Here is a 26,696-nt window from a genome sequence, read left to right as displayed (position 1 = left end):
CGCTCTCGTCTGGCTTCCTTAGCCCCGGCGTCGCAGAGTTCAGTGCCGAGCAGCCCCCGGCGCGCATGGCTCTTTGGAGCCTGGATGCTGGCCCAGACTCATCTCGCTGTCTCCCTCCCACCAGCACACACAGCAAACCGGCTGCAGCTGCGACAGGAAAGCCACTCTCCCTGCCATGCCCTGCGGTCAGGCCCTCCCACGGGCCGCTCGCGCCTCCCAGCTCGGCAGGAAGCCCATGGGGGGTGCAGCGCTCCCTCCTTCGCCCCTTGGCCATGCCAGGGACCCTCACTGGCTGCAGGGAGACACGCTGGCCGCATCCAGCAGCATCTGGTCCGTGGCTCCCGGCGGGGGGATGCTGCTCTGATGCCAGAGGTTGGGAGAGCCCCCTCCTCCAGGCTCCACTGGGGCCCCTGAAGAATCCACACTGGGGCTGCTGGCCCAGGCCCATGGGAGCTCGGCCAGGGCTGGGGGGATGCCCCATGAGCCGCAGAGCCCATCACCTCCCTACAGAGCCTCAGGGCTTTGATTCGAGCGCCCTGTGCCATACTTCAAATCCCACGGCAGGAGCAGGGCGAGGCCGCTCGGAGCCCATGTGGCTGGATCCCAAGGGGTCCCGCGGGGTCTCTGGGGGACATGCCTGGACCATGGCTCTGGTAGAGAATGTCCCCTCCACGTGCCTCCGCTGCTCAGAGACTGGGGTTCACCTGGAGACCTTGGGGGGCTGGGAAGGACTCTGTAGGGAGCTGCAGAACTGAGCCCCTACGTCAGAGCAGCCTCAGCTCCCAGGCAGCCTCTCTTTATACCTGGAACGGGGCAGCTGCTCGCTGGCCTGCAGGGACCCCCTTTAGGCCTGGGGATGCTGCCAACACGGGGCTAGTCAAGCAGAGCGGTCATCCCGCCCCCTAGCATGGTACCGTGGGGCCCGACTGAGCCACCGACTCCGCCCAGAACCAGCACCCGAGCAGGTGCAGCAGAACCCCGGCTTGCTCCTAGGCCCCGCTTCTGTGCCCCCCCCCCGTGCTCTGCGGCTCTCCCCTCCAGCCCAGTTGGGCCCCTCCCCATCCCACGCACCAGCCTCTGCGAGCAAATGACAGGAAGTTCACACAAAGCCAAGATACACAGAGGGCAGGAAGGAAGCGAGAAGGGGGATTTTCCCCCCCCACACCATCTTTAATCTGCATCACAGCTCGATCCATGCCCAGCTCCCTGCCCAGGCCCCGGGAGAGGAAACCGAGCACGCTGGCTCCTTGTCCCTCCGGCGAGGGCAGAGCTGCGCCCACGAAGACGTCACCCCACACGAGGTAACGCTCTGGGTCTCACCGGCTGGGATGCAGGGCAGAGCGGGGCCTGGCTCGCGAGCCCATCGTGGCGTAGCTGCTGCGACGGGGGCTCGGTTCCCTCCCCCGAGGTCATCCAGACCCGGAGGGAAATCGCAAAGGCCTGTTGCTAATAACAGAGGAGGAAGCCGGACAAGGCTGCTCAGCGGCGCGCGGTTGTTTGTCTCTTGGGACCGTGGCCGGCCCGCTGCAAAGGCGAGCTCTGTCTGAGCCCAGCGAGAGGCGAACGGAGAAGGCCGTCAGCGAGCAGGGGGTTTGGCAGGGCTGGAGGAAGGCTAGGTCTGGGCTCAAGGCATTGAACTGGGCACCCGCTCTGCCCCGACTCCCGGGGGGGGGGGGGGGCCCGGCTTTGGCTAGTCATCTGTCCTCGCTGGCTGAGAGAGTTGGCTGCTCAGCATCAGATGTCTCAGAGGGGCCTGATTTTCAGAGCCTGCCAGGCCACTTTTTAAACAGGTGGGCCTCTGTGCCTCAGTTTCCCCATCTGTAAGACACACTCCCAGCTCCCAGGTTTGCGGAGTGGGCTGAGGCCCTTTGGCTAGATGGTCTGATGGGGTCACTGGATTCAGCCCCTCCTGTCAGGAGGACAGGGACCATTTCCCACTCGGCGGGGAGGGAGGGGAAATGTACAGCTCTCACTTCGTACTACGAGAATCCTGGCACACACACACTCTCTCTCTCTCTCTCTCTCACACACACACACACACACACACACCCCCCTCCCTCCCGTATACAGCACGAACATGACCACAGCCTGCAAACAACTAACATGTTCATTGCACTCGTGCATCCCCCTCCCTGGAGGGTTTTAAGACCACGTTGGCCAAACCCCCAAAAGGGCTGGTCGGGGGTCGCTTGGCCCTGCCTCAGCGCAGGGCACTGGACTCAAGGCCCCTTTCAGCCCCACATGAGTCTGATTCTAAGTTGAAGAGACAAACCAAGTTGAACTTGTGGGGCCTGATTCTTCACTCCCCTGCATGTTTACACCAAAGAGCAATGCTACCCTGCCCATTTGCACGGCTGTGCCCACAGAAACCGGAGCGTAACCAAGAACCCCCGCCTCCCCAGTTCAACTCCGGGTGTGTCTTACAAGGCAGCGGAGTGAGGCAAGAAATGAGATTAGCATCAGCTCGCTGGGAAGGGAGTGGTCCCAGCGTGAAATGAGTTCAGCCAGGAGACCACAATACGCCCCGTGACATTGGCACCAGCTGGCCCATGTATTGGCCAGTCAAGGATTGAGCGATGTGCCCTCTTGGCTGGGAGACTAGTCCACGATACCATGTCAGGCCAGCATAGCCACATCCCGAGGGCCGTGAAAAATGTCCTGCCCTCGGCAAGTGAGCCGAGCCGACTTATGCCCCTGTGTAGACACCACGGGGTTGCCAGAGGAATTCTTCCTCACTGCCTCCTCTGGGGGTGGGTGGGGGAGGGATTTCAGTGTCTGCACCACCTTGTTTTGAGGCCTTCGCCTCACCAGGCCTGGGTGCCGGCCGGCTAGTAGAGGGGTCGGGGGGGGAAGAGAAGCCACCTGAATAACTCACCGGCTCCGTTCCGCAGGGCTCTCGGACCAGCCTTGCTCCAGCTGCAGAGGCGGGATGGGGGGTAGGGGATGCCCCAGGCAGGCCAGCAAGCAGCTGACCACCTGGCCTCTGCATTGCCCACCCTCCTAGAGTCCTGCACCCAGCCAAGCCGCTGTGACTCAAACCCCACTCGGGAATGAAGCAGACTGCATGCAGGAGGCTGCTTTCATGGTTGACTTTCTGAGAGCAGTGACACTGGAAAGGAAGGCCGGGGCGGGGGAAGGTATATTCGATGCGGCGGCCGGGGCCTTTGCAGCCGCCTGAACACGACTTCCTACCTCCCCACCTCGCTGAGGGTGAAGTGGCCGGGAGGGGAGGGGAGCCAGCACCTGCTACAGAGCAGGCGGGGCGCTTGCAGGAGCAGAGGGGAGCGTCGCTGCCTGGCCTGGTTTTGCCAGGAGGGTCCATTTGTGGAGGTGACTGGCCTGGGAAATCTGGGTGCTCCGGACCCGCTACCAGCGGGGCTCAGGATCAGCCCGGCGGTGCCGGCGTTTAGTGCCGGAGGCGGCCGCCCAGAGCAGGGAGCGCAGAGAAAAGGAGCCCACTGAGCGGAGAATGTGCCTCGAGCCCGGCTAACCAGCCCGGCTAACCAGCCCCGTCCTGGTGTTGCCGCAGGCTGCCTCCCACCATGGCCCCCCTCGGGGAGGAGACGCCCCTGATCGGAAACAGGTCCTGCAGTCTGTCCTCCATGGAATCGGGGACCCTCCAGGTCTACCTGTACCACCCGGCCAGCACCCTGCGATCGGACCCCGACTTGGGCGGCGTCCTGACTTTCACGTACGGCGAGTACTTCGCCGAGGAGCTCTGCGTGGCGGCAGCCAAGGCCTGCGGTGAGAGGGGCGGGGGGGCCTGGGGATGGGGATGGGATCCACCCGGGGCGGGGGAGGGGAGGAGGTGGCCCCGCCCCCCGTAACACAATGCCGTCGCTTCCCGAGCTGCCGCGATTATGTCGCCACCTGGTGGCCGCAGCCCGAAGCGCCAGTCGACCACGGGGACAGCGGCCAGATGCTGTCCCGGTGCTGCACCTGCCCTGTGTCTGTGGGAGGAGCCCAACGCCCAGGGCTTCACAATCCCCTTGCACCAGCGTCCACAGGCAGATCAAGGACCATGTCCGGTGCGGGGGGGCCTTGCAGCCCAGGAGATCCAGGGTCAATTCCCAGCTCTTCCCCTAGCCGCAGGGTAGCCTGGGATGAGCCGCTTCCCCACCCCCCACCACATCAGTTCCATTGGGAGAATGAACCCACCTTTCTTCAGCCCTTGAGCTAGATTGTAACCTGCCTGGGGCCGAGTGTCAGCGCCCTGCTGCCCCAATCTCGGCAGAGGGCCACCCGGGGCAGGCTGGAGCTCAGGCTCTGAAGCCTAAGGAGCGGGGGAAGGGGTGCACCGAAGCTGCCCCTTCCAAGTTCTGCCTACTCGGCTGTTTCCGGGGCATTCGCCCAAGCCCTGCTTGCCTGAGCCCTGTCTAGAGCCACCCCAGAGCTACTGGAACGGGTGAGCCCCGGGTGCCCTCAAACCAGGCACAGACACCAACACAGCCAGGCCAAGGAGCCCAGCCATTGCTCTTTGCAGCCGGGTGCAGGGTCGCCGGGCCCACCCCCCCGCCGGCTCACCAGCCGCTGTGGCTGCAGCTTCCTCCCACCGTGGCCACCCTCCCCTCCCCTCCCTTCCCCCTTCCCAGTGTTGTTCGGCACAAGCCGCCCACCAGCCCTGGGCGCCTGCCCCGCGGTGCCCAGGGCGAGCCGCTCTGGTGTCTGGGCTGGTCAGGTTTCCTGCCGGGTTTGCCGAAACGCCTCACCCGCCGCTCTCCTCCCTGCAGGGATCCTGCCCGTTTGCCACTCCCTCTTCGCCCTGGCAACGGAGGACCTGAAATGCTGGTTCCCGCCCAACCACCTCTTCACGGTGGACAATTCGAGCTGCCAGGTTGTCGTCTACAGAATCAGGTGCTTACGAACTCCCTGCCCCAGTCGCTGAGCGCCCAGCTCCCGGGGCGTTGTCCGGAGTCACCCCCTTCCTCGCGGGCCTGCGAACTCGCGAACCCAGCAGAGACCTCTGGCTAAGCTTCCCCGCCAGCACAGGCTCCTGGGCGTTCCAGGCAGGAGCGTCTCTGTCCTAGCCCCTACTTCCCTCCGGGCCAACGAACCGCACCCACTCCCTTCCCGGCCTGCCTGGAGCTCGTGGGATCACTCAGTAATTACCCTGCGTCTCCACACAGGGTTTCAGCACCCAAGCCTAGGGCCCCTCAACAGCAGGGCAGTGAGGTCTGTCCGCTCCTGAGCGGGGCCATTCTTTCACGCTGGTGCATCCAGGGCCGGCTCTAGGGTTTTTGCTGCCCCAAGCAAAAAAATTTGCCATAGGTGCATCTCAGGGGCAGGGTTGGCTCGGGAACCTAGCGGTGGCACGTTTGATTAGGAACCACCCCACTGGATCAGACCCACGGCCCATCTCGTCCAGCATCCGGTCTCTGCCAGTGGCCAGCCACAGGCAGGTGCAAGAAGGTCTGGGCGGGGGAGGTCGAGATTGGATATTAGGAACCACTCTTTCACGCGGAGGGTGGTGAAGCACTGGAATGGGTTCCCTAGGGAGGAGGTGGAATCTCCAGCCTCAGAAGTTTTTAAGGCCCCGCTTGACAAAGCCCTGGCTGGGATGATTTAGTTGGGGTTGGTCCTGCTTGGAGCAGAGGATTGGACTAGATACCTCCTGAGATCTCTTCCAACCCTAATCTTCTATGATTCTAAGAAGCCCCACAGGAAACAGTTATGGGACAACCTGCCCCCATAGAGCCTCCTGGGGAATGATAGTGTCTTATATTCTCTCTAGGCTCATATCCTGTGCCCAGCCCCCTAGCAGGAGGTTGGGGCTCATGCCCCGATGCCGGCAAGTTTTGCACCCTGCCAACATTCTTGGTCCTCTTTAATCCTTGCTATTATATCTGCACATCGCTGCCCCCCCTATAAAATCACCACTGGGGAGCTGGTAACCCCAGGGGCAGAAGTGACACTTCGAGAGGGTCAGTTCTCACCCCCAAGCAGCCTGCCCACGGGGAAGTTAGTGTCGAACATGGAGGAGAAGAGAAGTGAGCTGGGCTCGTTTTCCTCGGCAGGTTTTTCTTCCCCAACTGGTTTGGGCCAGGGAAATCGTACCGCTTCGGGCTGCTGAATGACCGAGCCAGCGCTGTGCTAGACTGTCCCACCATGAATTATCTCTTTGCGCAGGTGAGTGATGCCCCAGGGGGTTGCTACAGAGAGTTTGTCCCCTAAAGTCAGGTACCAGCATCATCCGCCAGGTGCGTCAACGCCCAGCTGTGAGGTTCAGACATGGCATTGGCCAACCACTTTCCCGGTTGGGCTGCACCCCGTTTCATCGTCCCCCCACTGTACAGCGGAGGAGGGGAGGCACAGAAAGATAAAGCAGCTGTCCACAGCCCTGCAAGGCCCCAGGGGCAGAGCTGGGAACTGCACCCCAATCTCCAAAGTGCCAGCCCAGCACCTCGGCTGCTTGCGAGCGTGGGCCTCTGCCAGCCTGATCCCAGGTGCACAAAGGGCCCAGGCACCGCCTAGACTGGGTTGTGAACAAGGTATAACTGGAGCGTGGAAATCCCTGTGCAGCAAGCTGGGAACTGCCCGTGGCTGTACAACTGGGTGGGGGATGTTGCCAGGGATGGAGTCACCCCAAGATCAAGCATCGCTCAGGGGGCTCAGGGTCCCTCAGCGTCCCCCAATCCCTTGGAAGGAAGCTTACTCACTTGTGGCCCCGTTTTCACATCCCTGCAAGCGGTGGGAGATCCCGGAGCACCGGCTGGAGCCTTGCTGTGCTAGTGTAGCTGATCTGGGGGGCATGGGGCAAAGTGGCTCTCCCCACGGGAGACGGTTGTAATCGCAGCCTGGTGCTGAGCTGACCGTGCATGGTGTGCTTGGGGGTGGCCCCCAGTCCCGCAGCGATTTCATCAGCGGGCGAATGGAGGGGGCGCTGAGCCTGCAGATGCAGGAGGAGTGTCTCAGCCTGGCCGTGCTGGACATGCTGAGGATGGTCAAGGAGAGGAAGTGGAGCCTGGAGGAGATCTTCAACAGCGTCAGGTGAGAGAGGGATTGGGTGGGGGGCAGGGGGACCAGCAAGGCAGGGGGTCTGGATCTGTCCCTTCTAGCGTCTGGCCCCAAGTTCCACCTGCCAAAGCAGCTGCAAACGCATCCACTTCCCTGCCCTGCTGGGTTCCAGCAGCAGCCACCAGTGGAGACACAAATGCTCATCACACAGACTCACCCCCCAGCTGCCCAGGCCTTGCTTTCAGCCTCCCAGGGACCCCGGCCAGCAGGTTCCACGGGTCCCAGTCGGCGAGCTACCAAGGGCCACCTGCCAAACAGGTCCTCTCACATAACACCTGGAGAAGGGGCTGTTGGGGAGCCTAGGCCAGGACCAGGTCTCCTCCATCCTCCTCTTCCACCCCCAGCTACAAATCCTGCATCCCAGAGACGCTCCGGCACCAGATCCAGCAGCAAAGCTTCCTGACCCGCAAGCGGATCCGGAGGAAGTTCCACAAGTCCCTGCGGAAGATCAGCGGCTGCCAGACCGATGACTGCACCCTCAAGCTCAAGTACCTGATTGACCTGGAGAAGCTGGAGAAGGCCTGGGTGGAGGAGAGCTTCCCGGTCCGAGCCCACAGCGCTAGCGAGCGGGGCCAGGAGGGGCAGAGGATCATCCACGTGTCTGGGGAGAGCGGGATCTTCTGGAGCCACAGCGGGGACGAGGTGAGGCTGAGGGGGCGCGGGGCAGGAGCAAACACCAGCCCTCAGCCCCACATGGCTCAGCTGGGGGATTGAACCATTCGACGCCAGAGATGGGGCTGGGGGGCAAAGGGCTGTTGCTGCTCCATACTTTTGAAACATGGGGCCATACCACCCCCCACACACACACACTTTTGCAGTCCATCCCCCACCTCTGGATTGACCCTGGGACCGTGGATCTAAAAGCACAAACCTCTCCTGCTCGAGCTAATTAGCCGGAAAGCCATAGCAGCCTCCGAAACCTATAGCACGCCACCGCCACTAGAGGGGGCCACAGCCCTGGCTGGTGTCGGTGTGGGGCACACCACAATGTACGCTCCATCTCCTCCACAGACAGGGAATGAAAACCCGGCTCGACGTGCCAGGAAAGGCCGGACGGGTTTTCGTTTCCTGTTTCTCACCTGCGAAATTCAGCCCTTGTCTTGCTCTTGCTTTCCCAGGAAACTCGATGGGCCACTGGAGAACTCGCAGGTCTATGGCATCAGGGAAACCAGGCCAGGGAGCTGGGAGGGAAAGTGGCTTGTCCTCCAGCTGCCTTAAACCTCTGTGCATTTTATGTGTCCTCTTACCCCCGTTTAATCCTATCACCAACCAGCCAGGTGGGAGGATTGTTCTCCGGGAAAGACCTAGCCCCAGCCCTTCACTTGAGCTTCTGTGTCCTCCAGCAAAACCAGGGGCAAGAAGAATCCACCCTCCTGCTACATCTGAAACCTCACCCGGGGTCCGAGGCTCGGGGGACGTTTCGGGTCGGTTCTTGTTGCCTCGCGTTGGGAAAATGCTCAGTTCGGAGACCCACTTCTCCTCCTCTCCACCCTAGAGCCGCCAGCCGTTCTGCGACTTCCCCGAAATCGCCGACATCAGCATCAAGCAGGCGAGCCGGGATAGCAATCCCGTGGAGAACCGGATTGTCACTGTCACCAAGACAGACAACAGGATCCTAGTGAGTGTGTGTGTGTGTGTGTGTGTGTCAGGTGGGGGAGCTGCCTCATTCTGACTGCCTGCTGTTCCCTTTTGGGCACCCATGGGTCTCTGTGTCCTTTCTAGACACGTAGGGGAAGAGACCTCGAGAGGTCAGCTAGTCCAGCCCCCTGCACTAAGGCAGGACCAAGTAACCCTAGACCATCCCTGGCAGGGGCTTGTCCAGCCTGGTCTGAAAAACCACCAGTGACAGAGATTCCACCACCTCCTTAGGGAAATTCCAGGCTTAACTCCCTTGACAGTCAGGAAGTTTTTCCGAGTGTTTAACCTAAATCTCCTTTGCTGCAATATAAGCCCATTGCTTCTTGTCCTGACCTCAGCGGTTCACAGCAATGTATCATCCTCTTCTTTAGAACAATCTTTTACGTACTTGAAGACTTATCAGGTTCCCCCCCCAGTCTTCTCTTCTCCAGGCTAAACAAACCCCGTTGTTTCAATCTTTTCTCAGAGGTCATGTTTTCTAGACCTTTCATCATCTTTCTTGCTCTCCTGTGGGCAAACATGAGCCTATCATGTCATGAGCACTTTCACCCAAGCTCCCCTCCACCTTCAAATTCTCAGCCAGTTTCTCTGTATCTGTCAGGAGCAAATCCACCTCAGCCTCTGCCCTAGTCACGTCCTCTGCCTTCCGCAATAAAAACGTGTCCCCAGAGCATTCCAAGAACTAGTTGGATGATCTGGGCCCTGCTGCATTATTCCCCCTGCAACAGCTGTCGGAGTAGCTGAAGTCCCCCATCACCACCAAGTCCTGTGCTTTGGATGGTTTTGTTAGTTAACATAAGATCGTAAGAACGGCCATACTGGGTCAGACCCATAGGCGCCAACTTCTCCTGGCGCTGGTGGGTGCTCGCGCCCCCCACCCCGACCCTGACTCCACCCCCATTCCAACTCCTTCCCCAAAGTCCCCACCCCAACTCTGCCCCCTCCCTGCCCCTATTGGACTCCTTCCCCAAATCCCCGCCCTGGCCCTGCCTCTTCCCCGCCTCCTCCCTGGAGCGCCCCGTGTTCCCGCTCCTCCCCCCCTCCCTCCCACAGCTGTTTTGCGGTGGCAAGCACTGGGAGGAGAAGCGGGGGTGGCATGCTCAGGGGAAGAGGCAGAGGTGAGCTGGGGCGGGGAGCTTGGCACCCACAAATTTTTCCCCGTGGGCGCTCCAGCCCCGGAGCACCCACGGAGTCGGCGCCTCTGACCAAGGGTCCATCTAGCCCAGTGTCCTGTCTTCCGACAGTGGCCGGTGCCAGCTGCCCCAGAGGGAATGAACAGACCAGGGAATCATCCAGTGACCCACCCCCTGTCGCCCACTCCCAGCTTCTGGCAAACAGAGGCCAGGAACACCATCCTGGCTAATAGCCATTGAAACGTTGTTTAAAAACAAGCCTCATCCACCTCTTCTTTCTGGTTCGCAATCCTGGGCCCTGTAGTAGACCCGTCCCATGAGATCGCCCTAGATTTTCACTCCTTTTAGCCTTAGCCAGAGATGCAGCCCACCATGCCGTTTGCCTTTTCTGCACCAGTATTGCATTGTGGACTCCTTCCACGTGCGATCCCCCACGGCTGCCAGAACCTATTCTGCAGCCCTGCAGCCTAGCCAGTCATTCCCCATTTTGCATATGTGCAGAAAGAACCAAAGTAAAGTCTCTACGAGTGAGCCAGAGCCGGAGAGAGCGGGACGTGTGCGTCTCCTCTGTGAGGTCTGCACTAAATGCAACTCAAAATGTCCTGCCGCAGACAGCCGAGTCCTTAGAGATTTAAAGGCACGGCACACAGGAAATGAAGCCACAGCTGTTACTGTTCAGTGCTCCGTCACAGAACCAGCCCTTCACAAGGGTTTCCCTCTGCTCAGGGGCAGCCTTCTTCTCCTCGCCAGGCCTCCACATGGACAAAGGACAGTGGGCATCCTGGGGTTCAGGGAAGCTGCACCCTATTTCCTCCCCACTCCCATTGGCTTCCAAAATTGGCTGACCACAGTGACAGCAGCACAATGCACTTGCCCTTGTACCCTGCCCGTTCCTTCCACAGCACCCCCTGGGCAGGGCCAGGGCTAAGTGCCACCCTCTGGGCCTGGCTGAGCATGAGGGATGCTTGTGGCTCTGAGTCCAGCTGTGCCCCCGTTGTCTCTCTCCGCCCCCCCCCCCCCCAGGAGGTGGAGTTCCTCACGCTGCAGGAGGCCCTGTCCTTCGTCTCCCTCATCGACGGCTACTATCGGCTGACGGCAGACGCTCACCATTATTTCTGCAAGGCAGTGGCTCCCCCCCGGCTGCTGGAGAACATGGAGAACCAGTGTCATGGACCCATCAGGTGGGGATGGTGACGGGACCCTTGCCAGCAGCAGCGCCGCCTGGCTAGAACACAACAACTCCCCTTCCAACTTGGCAGCCTTGGGCTCTAGATTCCTGGGGGCAGGGAGTTAAAAATACCCTCTGCGGGAAATGTCAAGTGATCATTTAGGTAGGACCTACACAAAAACAATGCTTGCTGCTCCCCCATTTTGGCTCTGAAAGGGCACTGCACTTGTTTTGTTCACCACAGCTGTGCTGAAATAGGAGGAGGGAGATGATGCTTGAACAAGGAAATTGGTTTTTAAGGGAAAGCATTTTTAAGTAGGGGGTGTGGACTCCTGGGTAGTATTCCCAGCTCTGGAAGGGGAGTGGGGTCCGGTGGCTTAGAACAGGGGAGTCTGGAGTCCAGACTCTTGGATAGTATTCCCAGCTCTGGGAAAGAGTGCGATCTAGTGGTTAGAGCAGGGAAGGTATCCAGGACTCCTGGGTTCTATACTTGCGTCTACCAATGACTGAGTCCTTATGAGACATCATACAATATTTGGAAAGGGCTCGGAGAACCATTTCTGGGAAGTCTCCTCAAAGGGGAAAAGATCCCAGCTAATTCTTTTGAAAGCCCCCCCGTTGCCTTTCATGTTCTGTCTGACCCCAGCTCCCCTTCCAAATGGAGGAGCCAGAATCCGGGGGGGGAGGCAATGGGGAGCGCGTTCTAAAAACCCTTCATTGCATGTAAAGCGTCACGTGGCCTTTGCAAACTGACCCCTCCACCCTCGCACTAAAGGATGGTGCCATGTGCCAGGCCTGGGCACTGAGCATGCTCAGTGAGTCTGCAGTATCTCAAAGGGACAGTGCAGAGTATAGCTGGGCTGGACCCAGTCGCTGCGGACTCTGGTTGGTTCCTGGCGGCTGGGACCTTCGCAGGGTCCTGACACGGGCCTGGGCTTTGCAGGTCCGAGTTTGCAGCGAAGAAGCTGGCAGCGAATGACGAGGGAGCCTACCTCCTCCGCCGCAGCCCGCAGAACTTTGACAGCTACTTGCTGACTGTCTGCATCAAGGTGAGACCTCGCGATTGACGGGACCTGTCCTCTGCTGGCTGCCTGGGGCGCAGGGGGATGCCAGGCTGCTTCCCCGAAGCTGTTCGGCATCACAGAGTTTATTCATGCTTCCCAGCCCTGTGCCGGGGAGGACATCAATCCCACAGGGATCCGCTCCCGTCCAGTGGGGGAGTCCAGTCTGGAATTCCCCAGTGACCCATCCAGGCTAGAAAGGGTCCGGCTGGGTCAGCCAACTAGAGGGAGGAGAGAGGATCTGGAACTGGGATTCAGTTCTCACCTGGGACAGATGCTGGGCGTGGTCCCCAGGAGAAAGACCTGGCATGGATTTCTCTGCCTTGGTCCCCTCCCTGGCTGTGTAGAGAACTGCCCCGCATGGACCTAGGTCTATTCGGGGTGTCTCAGAGCCAATGAAGCCCAACTCCTTGGATGGGCCAGGACCCCCTCTACCATCCCTGCCCGCTATTCGGACTCTGCCTTTAGCCTCATGCATCTCACTCAGGGATGCCCAGTCCCCGGCTCCTAGCGCCTGTTGGCCCAGATCATGGACTGTGGCTCCTTGTGGCTGAAGGATCCTTTGGGTCACACGTGGTACCGCTGGCTAACTGCCCCCTGCTCTGCTATGCAGACTTGCTTCGGACAGGATTACAAGGGCTGCCTGATCCAGAGGGACAAGGATGGGAGCTACTCCCTCTCCGGAGTCGCCAGGCGCTTCTGCAGCCTCCAGGAGCTGCTCTGCACCTACCAGAACTGCACCCTGCATGCCGACGGGGTGGCCCTGCACCTGGGCACCTGCTGCCCTCCCCAGCCCAAAGGTAAAGCCAGGGCCTGACGTCACACATGGCACCCGGGGGCACCACCTGGATCCAGACTCGGGCACGTGGTGGGCCAGACCCATAGGCGGGAGCCAGGTTCTGCCTAGCCAATGGGTTGGAGGGCTGAGGGATGAGGAAACCAATGGCAGCTCAACGGTCTGTGATGTCACAGCGGCGGGTGTGGCCAGCAACATTTAAAGCCCAGTTGTGCCGGCTGCCCCGCGGGCACTGCTGAGGACCATTGCGCCAGCCGGACACTGTGTGTGCCAGGGTGACGAGGATGTCTCCAGTCGAAGGGTCTGTCTCCCAGTCCCCCCCACAAGCCGTGCACATCCAGGCCAAGCCCGGGTCTAACTGTGGGAGCTTTGTCCGCCTCCCTTCCCCCGCTGAGCCCGTGCTGAGCAGTGAGGGAGCATCTGACCATTACATAGCGAGACCCCCACCCCCGCTCACCCCATGCCATGGTCCCAGCTGATTTGTCCCCTTCCCTCTCCTCACAAGAAAAATCCAACCTGCTGATCGTGCGAAGCAGCTGCTGCCAGCTCCCCAGCTCCCCCTCTGCCCCACGCCGCAGTGTCAACCAGATGATGTTCCACAAGATCCAGCCGGAGAACCTGATGATGGTAAGTGGCGGGGGCGGGGGAAGAGGCAGGGCCCACGCCAGGGTCTGGCTGGACAGGGGGACTCCTCTCCCAGCCACATTTCTGGATCAAACCCAGAAGCAGGCGACCTGCCCAGGACTCCTGGGTTCTCTGCCCAGAACTGGGAAAGAAGAAGTATGTTCTAGGGTTCAGAGCAGGGGCCTGGGGGAGGCGGCTCAGGACTCCTGGGCTCTTTTCCCAGTTCTGAAAGGATTGCATGGTCCAATGGTTACAGCAGGGGAGGGGGCATTGTCAGGACTCCTGGGCTCTGGCCCAAATTCACCATGTGACCTTGGGGGAGTTCTTTCCCCACTCGGTACCTCAGTTTCCCTCTCTGTGAAATGAGCAATATTGAGGGCAAGGGTCTGATCCTTTCGCTCTGGTGTAAACTGGGAATCGCTGGCAGGCACAGTACTCTAATTCACTCGGGAACAAAGGGAGACAGGCAGCAGGGTTGTGCACTGCTCCCACACCGCCCCTGCCTGCGAGAGGAGACAGACACCAGGGTGATGGGCACAAGAGGGCTGGCATTTCCAGAGGAGGCTTGTGGGAGTTAGGTGGGTGCCCAGCTCCCAGCAAAGGGGGCGCTGAAGGATTGTGCCCTGGCTCCAGGGGGAGCTGGTGAATGACCCAGGGCAGATGGAGAGGTGGGTGTACGGGGGGGTTGCCCCCTGGTTATTTATCCCCTCCCCTCATCTCATCTCCTCGCTCTTGCTTCTGACAGTGCGAGAACCTGGGCCAGGGATCCTTCACCAAGATCTACCGGGGCATCAAGCGGGACCAGGAGGACGACGAGTGCCACGAGACCGAAGTCCTGCTGAAGGTGATGGACAGCAGCCAAGGCAACTGCTCCGAGGTGAGGCCTGAGGTTGTCGGGGGGCAGGGGGACGAGCCGACACACTGGGCTCCCCGCAGCTTGCCCAGCGTGGGGCGGCCTGGCTCTAGAGCAGCTAAGCTAGAGACAAAGCAAGGGGACAGGTATCCCAGCTCAGCCTAACCCGGATTCTCCGTCCGTTCCAGTCCTTCCTTGAAGCCGCCAGCATAATGAGCCAGATCTCCCACAAGCACCTGGTCCTGCTGTATGGGGTCAGCATCAGGGAAAACAGTGAGTAGCTCCCCTGCCGGGGCCTTTCCCGGGATGCTGCCCAGAGAAGGCGCGTGGCAGTGAAGGCCCTGGATCATTAGCACGGGGAGGTGTCCGGGCAAAATGCCAGTTTCTTGCTCCACAGTTGTTTCTGCTTGTTTGCTGTTTACACTCACAGCGAGTCAATCCCAAGCGATTTCACTTTCTGAGGCTGGAACCCAGGTGTCCTGGCTCTCAGTCACTTCTCTCAGCACCAGATCACCCAGCTGTCCCTTGCTCTAGCCCCTGGCTCACACTCCCTCCCAGAGCTGGGAACAGAAATAACTTAGCAGTCCTGACGCCCAGCCCCCCACCAGACTACAGCCTGCGCCCAGGGCTGGGGACAGAACCCAGGAGTCCTGACTCCCAGCCCCCTCCTCGAACCCACAGCCCATTCCCAGGGCTGGGGATAGAACCCAAGGGTCCTGACTGCCTCTTCCACCCCTATTCTAACCCTCAGACTAACTGTGCCCCCAGAGCTGGAAACACAGGAGGCCTGATTCCCTGCTGCTTTAACCACTAGCTCCCGCTCCGCCCCCAGAGCTGGGGCCAGTGTTGTAGTGTCCACGTTTTTAACTCTGCAGAGAAAAAACTTGTTAAAGTTCCCCCCAAAATACATGTGGTGAGATTTATGAATCAGACTCACTAAAACATTTCTGTTGGAAGGCAGCATGGGGCACTGGAGCTGGGGGGTCAGGACTCCTGGGTTCTAGTCCCAGCTCTGGGAAGGGAGTGGGGTCCAGTGGACTGTGAGGGGCTGGGAGTCGGACTCCTGGGTTCTATTCCCCTAAACCAGCAAGACATCCTGAGGATACAACCAGAAGGTCCTCGCAGGTATTTGTGATACAGGAACCATCCTCCCTGGGCTGAGTCAGGGAAACTCTGCCTCTGTAGCCAAGTGGTCCTGGCCCAACCAGCTGCCGTGAGACGCTGATCGCTTGCCCCTCCCCCGCAGGTATCATGGTGCAGGAATACGTCCGGTTCGGCGCTCTGGACATATACCTGAAGAAGAACCAGGCTGGGGGCAAGGTGACAGCCAGCTGGAAGCTGGAGGTGGCCAAACAACTAGCCTATGCCCTCAACTTTTTGGTAAGCTGGCAGATGACTCACGGTCAGCCCCTAGGCCCCCTCCCCAACCGCCTTGCCAATATCCCCCTTGATCACCCAATATCAGCATGCCCTCCTGGGACCCTGCAGGCAGGCCCTCGGTTATTTACAAGGAGCCAAAGACTAGGTTGGGGTTAAACTCCCAGGGCAGTTATTAAACCTGAGAATGACTCATCCTGCTCCTCACACACACACACACCCCCCTTCCCTGGGGTTTCCCTCATGGTTAATTTCAGTAATAATAAGAATCCATAGCTCTTACCTAGCACTTTTCATCAGTCGATCTCAATGCATTTCACAAAGGCAGACAGGATCATCAACCCATTTTATAGAAGGGGAAACTGAAGCCCAGGGAGGGCAAGTCACTTACCCAAGGTCCCTCAGCGGGCCAGTGAAAGAGCCAGGAATAGAAGCCAAATCTTCTGAGTCCCAGTCCTGTGCACTAGGTCACAGCCCAGCCTTCCCTCCTTACTACTGGAGCATTTCTAGGGTTGCAGGCCAGCCTTCATTCCCTCTGCAAGGCAATCAAAGCATTTGATCCTCCTGGGTGGGTGGTGATAGGGCCCACCTGGTCTGGCAGCCAGGGTGAGTCAGCAGAAATAGCTCTGCAGCTGCATGTCCCTGGCACCTTCAGTACTCTGGAAATCAAAGCCCTAGATTCTGTGGTAAAAGAAGGACAATGGTGGGTGGTAAGTAACAGCCCCAGGCCCAAATAGCCTGGTGAACAGGGAAACAAAGAGACACACTGGGCTGTTCGCTGCTGACATTTGCAACTGACCACCTCGCTTCTTCCCCAGGAGGATAAGAAGATCGTGCACGGCAACGTCTCTGCTAAGAAGGTCCTGCTGGCCAGGGAGGGGGACGCTGCCAGCGGCAGCCCCCCTTTCATAAAGCTCAGCGACCCTGGAGTCAGCCTCGCCATGCTGACCAAGGAAAGTAAGTTCCCTGGGGCAGAACCAGCTCCCATCACGACTCACGCCCCATGAGGCTGGGGAGGGACAGATGCGTCCTTTGGGAAGGGGCATCCTTCCGTCCCCCACCTTTCTGCCAAGGAGAAGAGTCTCCCTTGAAACAGACCAGTTTGTCTCCACTGAGGAAAGGCCCTTGGGATCCCACCAGGGCCTTCCCTGGCTCCCATCACCATAGTATCTGGGCACCTCAGAGTCTGCAATGTATAGCAGGGCAGGGCTACGATCCCCACTGCACAGAGGGGAAACTGAGGCACGGGGCAGCTAAGGCCCAGATCTTGAAAGGTACTTAGGCCTGGCAACAACAGTTACCAGGGTGCCCGAGTGCGGAACTGTCTTCACCCCACCGATGTGTACTCCCTTGCAGTGCTGATCGACCGCATCCCCTGGGTGGCCCCCGAGTGCATCAGGAACCCCAAGAACCTGGCACTTGAGTCGGACAAGTGGAGTTTCGGGGCCACCGTGTGGGAGATCTTCAGCGGGGGCACCATGCCCACGAGTGCCCTGGAGCCCCAGTCGGTGAGTCGGCCCCTCTGCTCCCTGGAATCCCCCCTCCCATGGTTCTGAGCCACACGGCAGCCCCAGAAGGGTCACTTCCCTTCCTCTGTTCTTGCGGCTGGGATTTTACCAGCCTGGAGGTGCTGGTTTGTGTCGGCAGAGCGGGTCTGACCTGCAGTCACTCCCATGACAACTTCTCTGCAAAGTTCCTCTTCGGAGGGCCCCGGCCCAGAGCAGCTGTTCCTTCACAGCGCTGCTCCCGCTCACGGGCGCCAGGCAGCGATGCACCATTGGAAACTTACAAGGCCCCTTGACACTGCTGGCGAGCCTGGGTGGGCAGAGGCAGATCTGGTTCAAGGATCGGGGCCCACAATCTTGGCATAGCAGGAAGGTCGGGGTCACTCTGGTTAGTTGAGGTGCCATTGAGGTGCAGGCATCAGAGTCTGACACGTGCCCCCCTAAAAGCTGGGGGAGTAGGGCCAACCCCAAGCGTTCCCGTGACATGAGTTTGTCGGCTCCCCAGAATCGCGATAAAAACATTGGGTTCTTTTACCTTTGCCTTCAGGGGTCTGAGCCCCTCGGGGTCCCCACTTCCACCCTTCCTCACCAGCCAGGAAGGCTGGCAAACGTTTTGCTTTTCGTTTTTTAAATGGAAGCCAAGATTTGCATGTACTACCATTTGCATGTACTCCCGGAGCTGGGACTTTATGAAAACCTCCCAGTATCCTGCAACTTGTGATGAAGCCATTTCAATTGGCAAGGCTCCTTCTGACCCCGGGGGAGGGGCATGTGCTGGAAGGCAATCGGCCCTTCCCCCGCTGCATGTTATTTTTAAAGATTTTTTTTTTTTAAAACCCGACGGTTTCCCCGTGGAGAAGGACAAGGGCGTTTGGGCTCCTCTTCCTGGCATCCCCCTGCACCTGGGGCAAATGCAGGTGGAAACTGCAGCCGGCTGGGAGACCCGAATGCCACGGCTTCTACCCGGGCAGGCCTTTATCCACCCCCTCCACCCCCCATACATGGCAGAGGGCGGTGTCGGGTACTGAGCAAGGGACGACACAGTGGGGGGACCCAGGTGATCCCCAGGCAGTGCAACACCAAACCCCCCTGCCCCCTTTCCCCTGGATAGAAACTCCAGTTCTACCAGAACCGCCTCCAGCTGCCGGCTCCCAAGTGGACGGAGCTGGCCAATCTCATCACCCAGTGCATGGACTACCGGCCGCGCTGGCGCCCCTCCTTCCGGGCCATCATCAGGGACCTCAACAGCCTCATCACCTCAGGTGAGTGCCCGGCCGGCGCACGTGGGGCAGGCTGCCGAGAACACGGGGCGTGGGATCGCAGTAGACAGCGGCTCCCGAGCCACACGCCCGGCGGCAACGGCCACGGTCCGTTACGGGCCTGTTGGCCCCCGCGGATGACTCTGGTCCCCCGTTTACCAGGCTGACTGTGGTCTCTCTTGCCTCCAGCCCTGGCCTGGCCGGGTGTGAGGCCAGGGTGGCTCCAGGGCGTGGTACCGAGCAGGGTACAGCGGTGAAGCAGGAGCCCTGCTTGCGTTTGGCTCGGTATCGCCCCCTGCAGGACGACACCGGTGCTGCCGCTGCCCAGTTTGCAGCCAGAGGAGGTGGCTGGGCCTGGGGGGGGGACTGGTGGGAGCTGGCCATGCAGCCTGACATGCCCACCCTCCCCCACGTTTCAGATTACGAGCTGCTGTCAGACCTGTCGCCCAGCCAGCTCCCAGCCAAGGATGGCTTCTGGGGCTACGTCACAAGCCCAGTGTGCCAGGACCCCACCATCTTTGAGGAGCGGCACTTGAAATACATGTGTGTGCTGGGCAAGGTGAGACCCCGAAAGTCCCGCGCCTCAGGCCCCAGCCTCCCTGTGTGCTTTACATTCCCGCCAAGTCACCCGGCCAGGCCGAGTCACTGCACCGCCCTCACCCTGGCGTTTGGGTGTTAAACAGCTCCCCGGCCGGGCGACCCGGTCCCCTTCCTCCCACGGCTCTCTCGTGGGCAGCCTGACCCCCCAGCCTGAGCCCAGGGCGCCCTTGGGGCTGTGCATTTCCTTTTCCTCAAGCAGGGTCTTTGCCCCCCTAATGTCATTGGGGACCTTCTCCCAGGGCTAAAGTCACCCTTTGCAGAGTGGCCAAAACAAGGCCTAAGCCTTACTGTGCAGGATTTAATTGGTGCATCGGCCACCCTGCACAAGGGCCAGTTTCTCCCGTCTTCCACCTCCACAGCTAAACCTTCAAAACCCTTGGCCTCCGTGGTTTCTTGTAGCGGGGAGTTCCGCAGGACAGCCACGTATCACCCACATTAGTGCTGGGCAAATCTTTGCCCCGGCCCCCGCGGCAGGCTGGGTAAGGAGCTTATACTGCTGCATCCAGCTGGTGGGGTTTCCAGGAGCCACCGCCAGGGGGAGATGAAGAGCCATGCTGGGTTAGGGTGGGTGGGTGGCGTGGCGTGGCTGGCGAGGCATGGCTCGTGGGGATCCGGGCCCTTGCTGCAGGCCCCGGGGGGGTATCCACGGCTGTATCCATCAGCCCCCCCAGCTGCCAGGCCCCCCACACTCCGCTCCCTCTCCCGCCCCAGGGGAACTTCGGCAGCGTGGAGCTGTGTCGATACGACCCGCTGGGCGACAGCACCGGGGAGCTGGTGGCCGTGAAACGGCTGCAGCAGAGTTCAGCCGAGCAGCTGCAGGATTTCGAACGGGAGATTGCCATCCTGCGCGCCCTGCACAGCGACTTCATCGTCAAGTACCGGGGCGTGTGCTACAGCCTGGGTGAGCCGGGGGGGCCTGGGCAAGGAAGGGTTACTGCTAGGGCTGGGCAGGAGCCCTGGGGTGTCTGAGGCTGGGGCCACATCCGGAGCCAGGGCCCGGCCTGGGTGGGGCTACATTCGGTTAGACCCTCGCAGCCGGGGGCAGTGTGCGTGAGGGGGCAGCGCACTCCATGGGGAGCCGCTGAAATCACCGACCGAGGCACCAGGGTGATGGCTTCAGCACGCTGCAGGGGCCTGTCACAGGCTCTTTGCAGCTCTGCAGCTGCCCCTGAACCATGACCCACAGCCCCCCTGCTATCCCAGCCCCCCAACCCCGACCCGCAGCCCCCCTGCTATCCCAGCCCCCCAACCCCGACCCGCAGCCCCCCTGCTATCCCAGCCCCGACCCGCAGCCCTCCTGCTATCCCAGCCCCCCAGCCCCGACCCACAGCCCCCTGCTATCCCAGCCTCCCAACCCCGACCCACAGCCCCCTGCTATCCCAGCCCCCCAGCCCCGACCGGCAGCCCTCCTGCTATCCCAGCCCCCCAGCCCCGACCCACAGCCCCCTGCTATCCCAGCCCCCCAACCCCAACCCGCAGCCCCCCTGCTATCCCAGCCCCCCAGCCCCGACCCACAGCCCCCTGCTATCCCAGCCTCCCAACCCCGACCCGCAGCCCCCTGCAATCCCGGCCCTACCAGAGCCCCCCAACCCTGACCCGCAGCCCCCTGCAATCCCAGCCCTACCAGTGCCCCTCAACCCTGACCCGCAGCCCCCTGCTATCCCAGCCCTGGGCTCCCCCCACCCCACAGCCCTGCTGGTGCCCCTCAATCCTTGCTGCTTGTTCCAAGCTGAGACCCTCACCTCGCTGCCTGGGGGAGCTTTCACTAGAGCAAACCCGCTCAGGACGCAGTGGGTAGAGGGCCAGAGCTGAGGGCCGGGTGCGGGGCAGACTCCCGGGTTGGGCCTGAGGGCCAGGTGTGGGGCAGGCTCCCAGGCCAGAGCTGAGGGCCGGGTGTGGGGCAGGCTCTCAGGCCAGAGCTGGCCATGACATCTTTTCTGCACCTGCTAGGGCGGAGAAGCCTGCGGCTCGTCATGGAGTATCTGCCCAAAGGCTGCCTGAGGGAGTATCTGCAGAAGAACCAGGAGCGCCTGGACCACAAGAGGCTGCTGCTCTATGCATGGCAGATATGCAAGGTAGGGAGCTCGGCTGCACCCCAGGCACCTCCCTGCATGCAGCTCCTCTGCTTTGTGCCCCCCATTCACAGCAAGGGGGACAGGAAACTGAGGCATGGAGCAGTTACATGACTCTCCCAAGGTCACCCAGGGAACCTGTGGCAGAGCTGGGACGTGAGCCCAGGTCTTCACAGCCCAGCCCCAGCGCCTTACGACCGTCCTTCCTTTCCCAAGTGGGTGCATGGAGCAGGGCCAGCTGGCTCTCTGATTCAGAGTAGGCAGGGAGCGGGGGCCCCCTGTGGGATTGGCGTGCATTCCCTCTGGCTGGAGGCTTTCAGCGTCTCTGTTCCAGGGCATGGAGTACCTGGGATCCCAGCGCTACGTCCACAGGGACTTGGCCAGCAGGAACATCCTGGTGGAGAATGAGACCCACGTGAAGATCGGGGACTTCGGCCTGGCCAAGCTGCTCCCCCAGGACAAGGAGTACTACGTGGTGCGGGAGCCGGGACAGAGCCCCGTGTTCTGGTAGGGGAGGCCCGAGCTGCCAGCACCTGCTGGACTGCGTTTCGTTCGGGGGTGGGGGCTGCAGCTCCCAGAGCAGCTGAAAGCCAGGACTCCTGGGTTCTTTTCCCAGCTCTGCCACAGGCTCCCCGTGTAGCCTTGGCCATGACACTTCTGCTGCCTCATTTCTCCCCTCTGTAGAAGGGGGATAAACCTCTTATCGAGCACTGGGGAGATTCGGAGTGCTCCCCCAACCCACAGTACAATCCAACCTTCCTGCCGGAGGGGCCATTTCACACCTCTAACGCAGTCCATGCTAACAACGGTACTTTGCAAACATCAGCTAAACAGTCGCCCTGTGAGAGCAGTATTGTCAACCCCGTTCTACAGATGGGGAAACTGAGGCACCGACCTGCGGCCACCGAACAAGTCAGTGGAAGAGCTGGGAATAAAACCTGGGTATTCTTGCCCCCTAGCCCTACACTCTATCTACTAGACTCAGCTGCCTCCCCCGGTGGTCCCGTACAGCAGCGACGAGGGATGCCTGGCTAGATGGGGAATGGGAGGCTGCGGGGGGGATGTTGGAGTTCTCTGATACAGGGCCCACGGCTCATGCATTTGGGGGACTTTGAGGTCAAAAATGTTGATTTTAAAGTACGCAGCCAACTGCTCAGCTTGCGTAAAATGGTGCAGCTCCCGTTGACACCAATCAAGCTGGGCCCCATGTCTCCGGCTGGGGATCTGGCCCATTTGTTGCCGTATCTGTCTCTGCAAACTGCCCCTTCTCTCTGCCCCTTTTGTCCCTGGAGGGGAGAAGTCCTCACCCACACAACCATCCTGCTTCAAACAAGTACCCTGATGGGCCCTCTGCTTGCACAGCCCGGTGCTCACCCACCTACCTCGCTAACCACCTCCTCCCCGGCCAGGTACGCGCCCGAGTCCCTGTCAGATAATGTGTTCTCCCGCGAGTCCGACGTCTGGAGCTTTGGAGTCGTCCTTTACGAACTCTTCACATACAGCAACAGAAGCCAAAGCCCCTCTGAGGTGAGACCGCTAGCCACAGCTTCCCCTAAGGGCTCCGTCTCCCGCGAGCACCACAGGGTGCCATGAGTTTGGAGGTTCTCAGCCTCTGCTGCCAGGAAAGGCTGAATCAGGCACATCTCCCCCTGGACTCCTGTGGGAGCTGCCCCCTCACCCACCACCAGAGCTGAACTTGGCCTGGTGCATTTAGGATTGCCCCAGAAGAATTGCTGAACAACCCCATGATCCACTTAGTCTCCAACATTGGATGCCTCAGAAGGTTTAACTCCCCTGCCTCAGGGTGCTCCTAATGGGGCAATCCTATCAGGGGAGGGTCTGGGATTCCTTCCTGACCCCAGTCAGCTCATACCCTGAAGCATGAGAGCTGAGAACCCTTGTCGCTTAATAAATGTCTAAGCCCCTAGAAGCCAACTAAGTTCCTTGCTTCACTAATATCCTGCAGCAGTAAGTTGCACAGGTGAACCCCAATGCTATCCCACTGCAAGGTGTCCCCCCTTGGTCACTTATCTGAGCAAACATTGCACACAAGTGACCCATCCACGGCAGACTAAACGGGCAGCTTCCTTTCCAGAAGGCGGCCGTGGGTTATGTTAGATACAAACTGAACTTTAGTTGATAAAGGGATAATAAATGACAAATCGATGCTTTAATACCTGATTAACACTTAGAGTCCAACCTGTCAATAGATTGCTTACAGCCTCTGTACCACCTTACCTTGCTGTGTACGTAACCATCCCCGACGCCCTCCTTTCACATGTTACCTACTTACAGATCTTCAATTTGTTATTGATTACCCCTTTGTAAATGGAGCTTTGATAGACTAAAGGGTGACCACGGGGACTATACAGTATGGGGAAAAATCAGATTTAAAAAAAGCAAATGGCCTTGCAGTCCCCCCTCCTGCCTGCAGAGGGAGACAAAGTCACATCTGACCATGGAGATTATATGGCATGGGATGGGGGGTGGGGGACTGGTTTAAAAAGAGACCTCGCAATCCCCACTCCTGCCTGCGGAGGGAGACAAAGTCCCATCTGACCATGGGAGAAAGGGGGGAAACTGGTTTAAAAAGAGACCTCGCAATCCCCACTCCTGCCCGCGGAGGGAGACAAAGTCCCATCTGACCATGGGAGAAAGGGGGGAAACTGGTTTAAAAAGAGACCTCGCAATCCCCACTCCTGCCTGCGAGGGAGACCAATCCACTCCCAGAGTTTCCATTTCCTGCCTTGGTTTCCCTCCCTGCCTCGCAGGAATTTCTCCGCATGATGGGACTCGACAAGCCCATGCCGATCATTTGCCACCTGCTGGAGCTGCTGAAGGACAACAGGCGGCTCCCCGCGCCCCCTGGCTGCCCCGCCGAGGTAAGGAGCCCGTGCTTCCCCGAAGGCGGGGGTGGCTCTGCCACGCGCGTCCCTCTCCCTGCTCCGAGTTCACGGCTCCGCACCCCTTTCTCCTCCCAGGTGCACGGCCTGATGCTGAGCTGCTGGGCCTTCAGCCAGAGCAAGAGGCCCAAATTCAGCGAGCTGGGGCCGAAGCTCGAGGCACTGCGCGACAGCCGGAGCAAGGTCCGAGGCTAGCAGGACCAGGGAGGAGCAGCCCAGGGGCCCCCTCGGCAGCTCCCGGGCCTCTGTTCCTGTCCGGACTTGACACCGCTCCTCGCACCCTGCCACGCACGCCACCCCCCCCACCCCGCCCATGGGCCAGGGACACCACGGACTGCGGGGTCATGGCCTGCGCAGGATCCCACTCAGGGGCCCATGCTGTGAAACTGCAGGGACTGAACTCAGGGCAGGGCCCTCGCCCCTGGGACAGAGAAGAGGACGGCGGGACACGCCGGGGGCTTGACGATGGTTCTGGCAGCCCCATGACCCAGCCTCCGGGGATAAGCCAGACGTGTGCTCGAGGCAGAGCAGCAAAGGGCCCCAGGTTCCCTGCCAAGAGCTAGTCTGAAGGCTTCAAGGCCACAGAGCCGCTCTGATCCCTCCAAGGCTCCTGCGGAGACACCTTCCTCCTCCCCACTTCAGCGGGTTGGGGGACCGGGACCAGACTGCCAGCCCCAGAGCCGCCCGGTGCCCTCCCGCTGGGCTACGTCATTGGCCCAGCCCGGTGGCTAACGGGTTTGACTCAGCCGCGGCTGGTGCTGTCCAGGATCGTCGCTTCCCCGGCTTAGGCCTTGGCTCCCAAGGATCCGCTTCAGCAGGGCGGAGGCCGAGGCGCGTTCCCAGCTGCTGTGCCCAGCTATTTGCCCGTGCGGGTGACTGGGGAGACTGAGTCAGCCGCTCGTTGGTGCGGCATGCCATGGGCCGCAGAGTCAATCAGCCCATCCAGTCTGACCCTCCTGTATAACACGGGCTGGAGAACTTCACCCCATGACCCCTGTCCTGTGCGTGGGAGCTCGTGTTTGACAAAGCACTGCCCAGAAAGGCCCCCCACACCGCCCTAGGGCAGGCAGGCCCTCCCTGCCCCATGTGCTTTGCTCATGTGATGCAACACAGTCCTTGAACACAAATCAGAACCATCCGCTGGGAATTGCCCCTGGATTGTACTCGCCCCTGTCCCCCCATCTAGTGATGCTACCAGCTAGAACCGATCTGTATTACCCAGGGAGCCCCCGTTTGCTGCTGGAGCTTACACCAAAGACCCTCTATCTTTTAAGATACCTACGGGGAGGCTTTTCACACCCCAGTTTTTCTTGGAGGGGGAGAAAGGACTGGAAATCTCAGCAATCCCCCCCCCCCCCACAGACCTCCCCAGAGCATTGCCAGTTAAAGAGAGACACAGAAGAGCAGCACCATGATGAATTAATTTAATTATTCAGAGAGAACAGCAAGGTCTGAATGGAAGGATTCTTATGGTGAAGCAGTTTTGGTCTTTGAAGCAGACAGGTAGTTGGGGAATTCTCCTCCCACATCCCCCCAAAAAACGAAACTGAATTGAAAATTTAAATGAAAATGAAAAACTTTTCTTTTGTTACAGGCAGTGAAAGTTTGTGAAAATGTTCAGGTTTTCATTTTAAAAACATCGACGTGTGTTTGTTTTCAAACGCCGAAAACCCTGTGTACGTAGTGGCCAAAAGCTGAAACGTGTTTGCTCTTCAGCAAAAGTAGGAATGTTTTTGTCCTGTGAAACCTTTTCCCCAAAAATTTCATTTATCTGAAACTCAACTGTTGGACAGCATAGCAGGGGCTTTACCCCAGGGACACTGGAGCCGCTTTGCAAAGAGTTAATATATACGAGGTACAAAACAGGGTGTTCCAGCACATGCGAGATGAACTCGATTGCTTTTTAAACTAGCGCAGCTCGGGTGGGTAGGATTCGAGTTTTAATCAGTAAATGTTGGGAACCATCGATTTCTCCGTACACACACAACCCGAGGAAGGACTATTGCCAGCGATAACGAGAGACATTTACAGAGAGGTGAAGTAAGAAAAAGATGCTAGACAATAACAGACTTTGATTTAAGGAGTGTGACTTTGTACGTTTCTACCCGTGACATTGACAATTTGCGATTTAACGGTTTATAAAGCTTTAACTTTTTGAACCTTGAAGGCGACTGTCATTAAATTAAATCATTATTGTCTGATCTCCCCCGCCCATAATTTCTTGCAACTATGCAAATTGAAATAGACTAAAAATCGGGAAAAATGCCTCCCATGAAGAGTGCTCTGATCTGTCGCAGTTATACGGAAATCAAAATTGAATTTTGCTGCGGTTAAGCAGAGAGCTTTCGTCACTAGAAACGCACACAACGAAATCAAACCAGGCTTGGCAAACCACTCCTTCACCTTCAAAAAGCCAATCAGCCCCCTCTTCCCCCCCTCCGCCCAAAGTTTCCAGGTGGTTTTAAAAAAAAATAATAATAATTTTGGCATCTTCTTATTTGTCTCCTGGCTCCTGAGCCTTTGAGTGTCCCAGGTCCAAGCTTTCATCAGCACGCAGGCGGGCGAGAAACACCCTTGGGCAGCTGAGCTGCTGGAGTAATCCCAGGAGTGCGGGAACTGGAACCTTAAAATAAGTCAAACACCCCCCCCACACACACCCACCCCAGCGCTAACTTTAATGGTGGGAGGGTGGG

The 26,696-nt window shown here is 59.5% G+C and overlaps 1 protein-coding gene across 1 annotated transcript; it reads left to right on the top strand.

Moving 5' to 3' along the window:
* The first annotated feature begins 238 nt into the window (after nt 1-238).
* Nucleotides 239-26,169, top strand: JAK3 (Janus kinase 3). Its single transcript, XM_037885817.2, has 24 exons — nt 239-1,301; nt 3,530-3,744; nt 4,731-4,854; nt 6,015-6,126; nt 6,842-6,987; nt 7,359-7,656; nt 8,510-8,632; nt 10,809-10,966; nt 11,897-12,002; nt 12,628-12,814; nt 13,316-13,437; nt 14,180-14,311; nt 14,476-14,560; nt 15,534-15,667; nt 16,483-16,621; nt 17,021-17,172; nt 18,281-18,431; nt 18,848-18,987; nt 19,740-19,929; nt 20,979-21,103; nt 21,435-21,607; nt 22,510-22,627; nt 23,872-23,982; nt 24,082-26,169. Exons 1-24 carry the CDS (start codon nt 1,195-1,197, stop codon nt 24,196-24,198), a joined length of 3,465 nt encoding a protein of 1,154 aa, XP_037741745.1. The 5' UTR covers nt 239-1,194; the 3' UTR covers nt 24,199-26,169.
* The last annotated feature ends 527 nt before the right edge of the window (nt 26,170-26,696 follow it).

This window comes from Chelonia mydas, chromosome 25, assembly GCF_015237465.2.
Source record: "Chelonia mydas isolate rCheMyd1 chromosome 25, rCheMyd1.pri.v2, whole genome shotgun sequence".
In the NCBI taxonomy this organism is placed as follows: Eukaryota; Metazoa; Chordata; order Testudines; family Cheloniidae; genus Chelonia; species Chelonia mydas.
Note: the sequence above shows the minus strand (reverse complement) of the source record. Positions and strands in the feature narration are given on the sequence as shown.